The sequence below is a fragment of the Manis pentadactyla genome, chromosome 7, assembly GCF_030020395.1.
Source record: "Manis pentadactyla isolate mManPen7 chromosome 7, mManPen7.hap1, whole genome shotgun sequence".
Taxonomy (NCBI): Eukaryota; Metazoa; Chordata; class Mammalia; order Pholidota; family Manidae; genus Manis; species Manis pentadactyla.
In genome coordinates this window covers 147,229,749-147,238,231 of record NC_080025.1, presented here as the reverse complement: position 1 = coordinate 147,238,231, position 8,483 = coordinate 147,229,749, and the positions used below count along the sequence as shown (strand labels likewise).

The following is an 8,483-nucleotide window of genomic DNA, read 5'->3' as shown; positions in this document are numbered from 1 at the left end:
GAATCCGGCCATCACCTCCAGGCCTGCCACCCTCAGGGCGCACTGAAGGCGAAGGGCTGTGGGCAGGGGGAGTGGATTAAGGGGCCTGTCTCTTCTGAGAGCCCAGGGCCTGGGGCACCAGCGATGGGGCTTTGGGGTGCACTGGGCCCCCAGGGCTGGGCTGGGTTCTTGTGGAAGGTAGGTGGGCATGCTGGGCGCATCTCCGAGCACCATGAGGCCCCAGAGGGCCCGTGGTCAGGGTCTCCAGCCTATTCCTTCCTGGCAGCAGGTGGCTGTGGGCCAGGCGCTCACGGGGCTGGGGTGCGCGAAGCTGCAGGGTCGCTCCGACCACTGTCGTCTGTGGCGCCCCCTGCCGACCCCAGGCCATCAGCCGCAGGCCCAAGGACAGCCCAGCAGGCACCAGCGTTGGGGCCCCTGGGGGACGTGGGGGGCCCAAGGCCGCTTTCCACCCCACGCCTCTTCCACTCCTGCCGAGGGCTCCCCGCCAACCTAGCAGCACGTCTCAGTCTGAGGCCCTGTTCCCGCCCCTGCGTGCAGCCCCAACCCTTCAGGCCAGAGTCGTGAGGCTGAGCACGGGGCTTCTGTGCCCCCAAAACGCCGAGGGGCTCCCCTCCTGTTTATAGCCTCCACTCCCCTCCATACCTGCACTCCCCAACCTAATTGCGGGAGGTCTGGGAAGGTCCCCATGACTTGCCCTCTTTCCCTTTATCCCCCAGGCACAAGTTTGGACCCAAGTAGAGACTTGGTCAATATCTTGTTGCCAACTTGGCCTGTCTGGAATTTGAGTCCCCTTCCTCCAGCAAGTCCACCAGCAGGGCTCACGGCCGGACAGTAGCATGGCTGCACCTTGCTCGTGGGCTCTGTGCCCAGGCCCGAGGGTCCCCCGCCTCCTGGGCCGTGCAGCTGATGGGACTTGCATCTTTGTGTGGATGCCGCCGAGGCAGTAGGACAGAGTTCCGCCTCTGGGGCTGTGCACAGGCACGTGCCATGAACAGGCAAAATGCACCGAGAATGGACCTCCGTGGGCCCTGACAGGTGGCCCAGGATGGAGAGTGACAGTCACCTTAAAGAAGCAACCTTATGACTCCTAAGGGGGTAACACAGTTGGTTTTCTTTTGTCCCATGAAGGGCACAGAGACATCAAGTGAGCCTCACAGGGGCTCATACGACTCAAGGGACAAAGATAACGCCCTTACTGAGCCAGCACGGTGGTCATATATTTCAATACCATTTCTTAACCTTCACAAGATAAGCCCCCTTTCTACAGATAAGAAAGGTGGGTTGTAGGAGGTGAAGAGTGTAGTGGAACCAGTGAGAGTCACCCACCTGGTTCCCAGCACAGACAGCACAGGGGCCCCAGCCAAGGGAGCTGGTGCTCAGGTCTGGGCGAAGGCTCCTGCCTTCAGTTCCTTCAACAATGTTTGCTGGGAAGGCGTGGGGCTACTTCAAAAACATTATCTTCAAAATAAACCATGAATTACGCACAATCTGTAGCAACACAAGAACGCCAAGGACCATTGATCGGGAAGTAGGGAGTGCACTGTGCTTGTGCCTTCTCACACATGCAGCGTGCACGGAACAAAACCCATGTCCGGAGACGGGCGGGGAAAGGTGTTACCCGCAGCTGTCTGCACGTTCAGTGTTAGGATTATAGTGCAACTGCCCAAATGTCTTTTGAAAAACTAGAAAAATTATTTGTAATGCTTTAAAAATCTTCTTAAAGAGTATTACTCCCTTCACAAAAGAAACAAAATGTGCTGATGTATCTACAGTCATCCAGACTATGGAACACGGCTAAAGACTAGCGGTCAATTTGACCTTCATATGTGTCACTAGACACCCACCAGAAGGCTGTCAGCTGCCCCAGAAGGGGCAAATCTGGGGGGCCTGGGGACGGCTCCCCACATGCTTTGGGGAAAAATATTCCTGGCCCTCTAAGAGACGGCCACGGTGCTGTCTCTGTCCACGTGGGTAAGATGTGGGAGGGACCCAATCTGAGTGGCAAGATAAAATAAAGCTACAGAACAAGAGTGGAAGCCACATGGTATTTTATTCACACATCTTTCCAATTACAATACAGTTCAGATACATCCGTCAGCATGAAATCACACAAATGATACACACAATACATTCTTTTCCAACTAAGTCATTACTGTTCTTCACATACATTCCTGACAAAGCTGTCACAGCGATTATTGCAAAGGGAAAAATGGGGTAAAATCAAGGCAACATCATTTTCCAACAAATTTCAGTGTAGTGTGTTTGGCAGAAAGCATGAAGCAGATCAACCCAGAGGAAAGCAACTGAGGCCTCCCTCAAGTTCTGAGCTCTGAACGCACTGCCAATACACACAGCTTCAGACTCCACATCGGAGCCGGCCTGGACCAGCGTGTACAGCGCGTTCGCATAAGGTTAGGAAGGATCACCGTCAGCGAGAGCAGTGACAAAGGGGCAACAGGCCGTCACTTCCGAGCGGAACAACAGCGCTACTACTAACACTGAACTCATGCAAAAGAGGTCCTGCAAGAGTAGAGAAGGGTGATTAATCAATCACGCTGCGACCCTCGGGCTGCAGGGTGCTGGTAGCATCTCTGGAGCGCCACACACTCCTGTCAAACTGCAAAATAACACAAGTCAAACGTTATGCTCTACAACCAAGACCTGGAGGAATAAACCAAGAGTAAAAACCTGTTGAAGCAAAGGTTTAGATGTGATGGGTGGTAACACATGGCAAAAGTACTCCCAGCTCTTAGAACCCCAGCCCCCAGGGGGGCTCTGAATGTTAAACTGGGTGGAGGGGCAAGAATATGGTGCCAACTGTCACTAAGAGCGGGTGGCGGGAGGGGAAGACATCCAGAGACAGGCAAGCAAAAGAAGAGAGGATGACAGCCTGGAAAGGGCTCTCATGGTGGATGGTGGATGGGTTTTGGCAAGGCAAGCAAGAGAGAATGGGAAGGACAGGGGTGCAGAGGAGGTCTGGCCACCAGGCAGCAGGAGCCAGAAGAGAATGAACACCCAACCAAGAGAACCAGCTCAGAAATGGAAGAAAAAAAAATTAGATCTCAGGCTTTGATATCGCTGAACCTGAAAGTTAAACAATGGAATTAAAGACTGGAGTTAAAATCCTCCCACAGGAAAACCACTCTGGATCCCATGCCTGTGAAAAGCAAAGCTGAAGTATGAAGACAAGTCATCATCTCTTCTGTCGAGTGTGAAGTGGGTGCTGTGTGTGTGGTTTTGAAAACCCAAATTACATATTCTAAGACAATACTACCGTGCACACACATGGGAACAGTCCTTCCTCTCTGTGTGCGCCCTAAAAATGAAAAGCGGTTTAAAAGAAAATCATGCTAGAACAATGTCCTGACGTCTACTTTCTAGAGTATATTAAATTACTAAGAAACACAGACTGCATTAAAATAGTACCTGTCTGTCCACTCTGTGCAGCAGAGTAAAATGTTAAATGCTTTTGTTTTAAAGGGCCTATATTTTTCTACATACCTTTCAAAATGAGTAAAATATAGCAAAACACCAACATCAAGACCTTTTTACATTTTCATTGGTTAAAAGGAAAAGGAAAAAGTAATTTCTCATGAAAAATACCTGTTCTACCTGCTCTTCTTAATTAAAACTAAGATTTTCTATCAAAACATGGCACAGAAAAGATTTTTTTAAACATTCTCTAGAAGAGGCAGGTTACAGTCTATAAACCAATGATCCTTCCCAACCATAGCTACCAGCAGGAGGTATACGTGGGATCCAATATGAATCAGTGGGCTCTGCTCTGGTTCTAGGGCACAAAACCACGGGTACTTTAAAATGATGAAAATTAAATAGGTTGCAAAAAAACCTTACACAAAATCCTTAGGATTTAATAGTAAATCAAGGCTTAAATGCCTTGGAAGAGTTCATATTTACCAATGTCCAAAATTACACTTATTCACAAGCTTTAAAAATAGTTGAAAAGGATAACTGAAATGCTCACCGAACACAATAAAATATCTAAACTTGCCGCCAACTAAATGTACTCTGGTGGCTTTCCTCACTGGCGGGGGGTGGGGGGCCCCTCCCGGTCCCATCTCATATCATCCACCCCCCCACCCCCTCATCAGGGGATTCTCTTTAAGAAAACTGTCACTTAATCTGTAAAGACTCAACAAAAACTTTCTGGTTTTTCTCCTCTAACAACTCCTACTCCAAACTACCCCCCAGGGGGTGGGGGCTCTCCCTGACTAAAGAAAAGTGAAGTAGGTCTATCAGTCAGTCTGTGAGGCCAGAAAGGAGACCTATAAGCAGGAAGGAAGGGAGAATTAAAAATGACCCCAACAAGGGTACAGTGACAGGGACTGAGCTGGAAGCCATCTGCCCAGGGGGGCAGCAGGCACTCACTGGGGATGCGCTTCCCAACAGCCGGCAGGGGGTCTCTGCAGGGAACTGAGGGGGCAACTCTAGGCATGCTGCACGCAGCACCTGCCGAATCCCCACCGTCCTCAAATAGGGTCCCTGTCAGCCCAAAGGCTACCAGCAGTGGTGCTTACCTTCAATTAAGTAACAAAAAAAATAAAACACAAAATAAACAGAACAAAACAAAAACCACAAGTCAAAAATAAAAACAAAAAAGGAAAAAGAAACAAAGTGATAGGTTCTCAAAATCAACCCTTGAAGCAGGGCTGGACCTCAGGTCTTACCAGCCCCAAGCTCGACCCGCCAGGCCTCCGCTTGCCGGCCCCTGGGGCGGAGGGAGAGGCGCCCTTCCCTGCAGGGACAGCCACCATCCACCGAGGCCGCCGTGGGGCTCCGGCTGGCACCGACTCCCCTTAGAGTCAGGGTGTAAGAACAAAGCACTAACACAGGGCTCTACACCCCCCACCCCGTCCCCACCTCTCCTCCTTCCCCTTCACCCCAGACACCTCTCCAGCCTCCTTCTGGCAACAAAGCTTGGAGAAAAGATCTAAGCTCTGTCACAGACCAGAAATGCTAGAGAACCAAGGGTAGACAGTGGTTTTTCCGGGACCTTGACAAACCATGAGAAAGACCAAATTAAAAAACCCAAATCAAAGAGTTATGAGGCCCCTTCCCTTCCACTCCCTTGGGGTTCCTACAAAGGTGTCCTGTCCAGAAGGGCAGAACCTTCAGTTTCTTTTAGGAAAAAGAGATGAGATTTTTCCTTTAGAAGACTATCAGTATGAGCATTTAACAAACGTGGCCAGACCAATGGTAATGCAAAGGTTACGCTCAGATAGCAGCTGGGTGAACTTAATACATCACATGATCAAAACAAGGTAATGCCAGAAGAAAAGTGACTTGGTGCCAGTCACCCCATGTATTCACCTTATGAGATATATTGGTATTTACTGGCTTTAAGCTTCTTGACTTTGTGAACAAATGATACACAGGTCAGGGTGAATGTATTGACTTACTACCATCTTTATAAAAGTCGAACATAGTAGACACAAAACATCAACACTTACGGAACTATATCCATTAAACTCTGGTAAGACAACACAAAAAGAACTAACATAGAGCTACTCAGATGTTGCTGAATTGAAAATATTTCCAATAAGGTTTTAATTTTAAAAGGTCCATATTTACATAGTATGTTAAATGCTTCTGCATCTCATTTTAAATGCATGATAAGTAAAGAACAAAGATAATGGTTGCAACAGATCTTCCAAGAGGGCTCGCTTATGGTGTCTGACTGATTTCACTGTGAGAAGTGCCCCAAAAATGGAAACAACACTGCCTTCTAGTTCTGCTTCTCTCCTTTTCCACAGTATCAAGGAGACTAATAAGCCTTTGCTACTGGGCTGGGCTGGCGCTACTGAAGTCCGCATCCACTGGCTGTGCACGTTGACAGAGGCCAGTTGCATTGAGCCATTCTAACCAGTGTTTTTAGTGAAGACCCAGTTCAGCTTTGCTACTGGTCTTTCAAAAACATCGTATCAAAGGAAGTTTCCTTAGGTGTGTGTGTGCAGACAATTACAGACACACACGTCCCATTCCGGGGCACTCATGTCACGCTCAGACCATGCCAAAAATAGACCTTAAGTAGCCATGAGGTCCGCCTTGAACAATGGTGCCCAAACAGGGTTAGTTCATCATCACTAACTAGAAAAAAGTACACTTAAAAGCCTACTTTCCAGAGACAACATGCAGATTCTTAGTTTCAAAGCCACAGCACACTCAGACTATTTCAGAGAGTGGTAAAAATTTGTTAAATTCACTTACTGTGTCAGTAAGTTCTTGGTAATAAGATCAGTCCATCAGTTGTTAGCCTTCCCTCTACCCAGCGTAGAAGTGGTCTGGGTCTCTTACTTAGAGCCTATGGACTACGAAACTCATCATTTCAATGCAGCTCTCTGTGGACTGACCCGAAGAAATGACTCTGCATACATCCCCATCTGCACCTACATATGCCAAGGGGACAGAGACACCTGTGTCCCACAGCTGACGGCACACAGCACTGACCCCAGGACAACCCAGGGAGCGTCTCAGGGCACGGCTGGCACACAGAAGCCTCCTGCAGGGCTAGGAAGGCGCTTTCTGGAACATGGGTGGCCGGGCCCCTCACCTGGGGGGTGTTCTGGTGTATCTACGAGTGCCTGTGGTTTCCTGGGCCTGGAACCGGCTGGCGGACAGCCACCTCTAGGAGCCCCTTCCTCTCCCACACTTGCCCTCAGCACACAGTGCCACTTCAGAAGCAACACTACAGAAAGTCTCGCAGAGTCTGGAATACGCTCCTCCCCTTCTGGTGAGTAATATCAAATTTCAACTGTGAAAACAAGATACTAGGAGTTCCCGCGGCCCATGCCTTGGGCCTCCCAGGAGGCAGAGAAGCACAAGGCCACTGTGCTGTCGGGCTTTCGTGTCCGCAGCTGCTCCTTGCTGGGCTGACCAGAGGCACAAACAGTTAACAGGCTTCTATTTCCCTTATTTCTATTAACGAACTGGATGTAAAATCTTAGGTATAAATATAGCAGAAAAGTCTGAGTATGCCCTAGTATCATTTGCTCAAATAATTCACAACTACATTAGGATAAATCCAAAATAGTGAAACTCTTTCATGAGCAGAAATACAGTAAGGCACTTTTTTCAATGTTTGCCCAGAATGAATTTTACTAAAAGTTGCTTTGTGGGAAATCAGTCTCTCACCTACAGGAGCCTGCCCAAGATCACTCTAGTAGGTTCAGGGTGACACAGACACAGTTCACTGTGGGCTCTGCTGCTCGGTAAGACAGCCGTCCCTCACACTACGTACCTCAAGGAGGGACATGCCCATGTAAATGTCACCTTGCTATTAGGTCCACTCAAGGACAGTACAGCCCCTGCTCAAAAGGCCTTAAAAAAATTAATCAAAGCAATGATAACCAGGTTCCCAAAGAATATTATACATCGTGGAGCCCGTAACATAAATGTGCCACTTTGGGCTACTTTAAAAAGAGGAAAAACCAAACAGATCCACTCAAGCTCCAGGCTGTTCCTCTGCCTTGTGCAGCTGTGCGACCTGCAGAAGCAGGGGCGCCATGAGGGCGAGCACACTGACACCGTCTCCAAGCCCAGGGAAGCTCGGGAGGACCTACCAGCGTTTTCTCTTATTTGGGAAGAGCGTAACAAGGGGTGGCTACTTCCCTGTGGAACTAGGAATACACGGGTTGGTGCTTTAGGAATATTTCTAAGAAGCAGAATCACCTGCCACACACCTGGCACCACTCCCAACCACCCTCATACCCTGCTTTCCAGGATATGCACCTGTCAACCAGAATCACCCAATTTTCACCTACGTTTTTTACAAGAGCCTTTGAGGGCTTTCTGAGAAGACAATGAAAGTTAAGCTTGGTTGGGAAAACTTGTCTAGCCTGCACTGAAGATAAGTGCAACCATTATCAAATATTCTTTGCTGTGCGAAATACTTAGAATTGTGACGCTAATATTCTCTCCTGAATCTAAGTCACTGTGATCGATCATATGGTAAGATCATGAAGAACAACGTCCACATGCATTGTAAGCACTTTGAAAACAAAAAGGAAACAAAAATGTAGTCCTTGGTGGTGACAACAGAATTTGAAGCAATCTAACACCAAACTGCAGTCCGCCATGTCCCGTAAGTTCAGCTCTTCTGGAATCGAGGCTGGGTCATCTGGCTGTCTGGACAATAGTTACACAAGACTGTGGATGGAGACCCCAGCTCACGGAGATTCTGTGCCGGCAGCTTCCCTGCAGAACTCCCACAGCGTGTGACAGTGAAAGGTCAGCCTCTCCCGTGAGAAATCACTCAACTATCAGGGCCACATTTATGTGGGACAAATCTATCATGTGCCTGTGGAAATGTAAAGAGACAATCACCATTAAGGGGACTCTGCGCCGCAGCAACTTACTGACATAAAAGTAAGCTAGGGTGCAGTGGTGGGTCCCGTCAAAAAGACAACCACGGACCCAGAAGATGGAGTCTCTTGTGCTGATGGTGCTGCACCAGCAAACCAAGA

At 48.7% G+C, this 8,483-nt stretch overlaps 1 protein-coding gene across 3 annotated transcripts in view; it reads right to left on the bottom strand.

Annotated features, from left to right (window-relative positions):
- Window positions 1-2,026: 2,026 nt before the first annotated feature.
- Window positions 2,027-8,483, bottom strand: part of RBM33 (RNA binding motif protein 33) — a 114,776-nt gene continuing 108,319 nt past the window's right edge. For all 3 annotated transcript variants that reach the window (XM_036899665.2, XM_036899666.2, XM_036899664.2), the window contains exon 18: window positions 2,027-8,317. In XM_036899665.2, coding sequence (XP_036755560.1) covers window positions 8,269-8,317 — 49 coding nt within the window. In that variant the 3' untranslated portion in view covers window positions 2,027-8,268. The remainder of the gene's footprint in view (window positions 8,318-8,483) is intronic.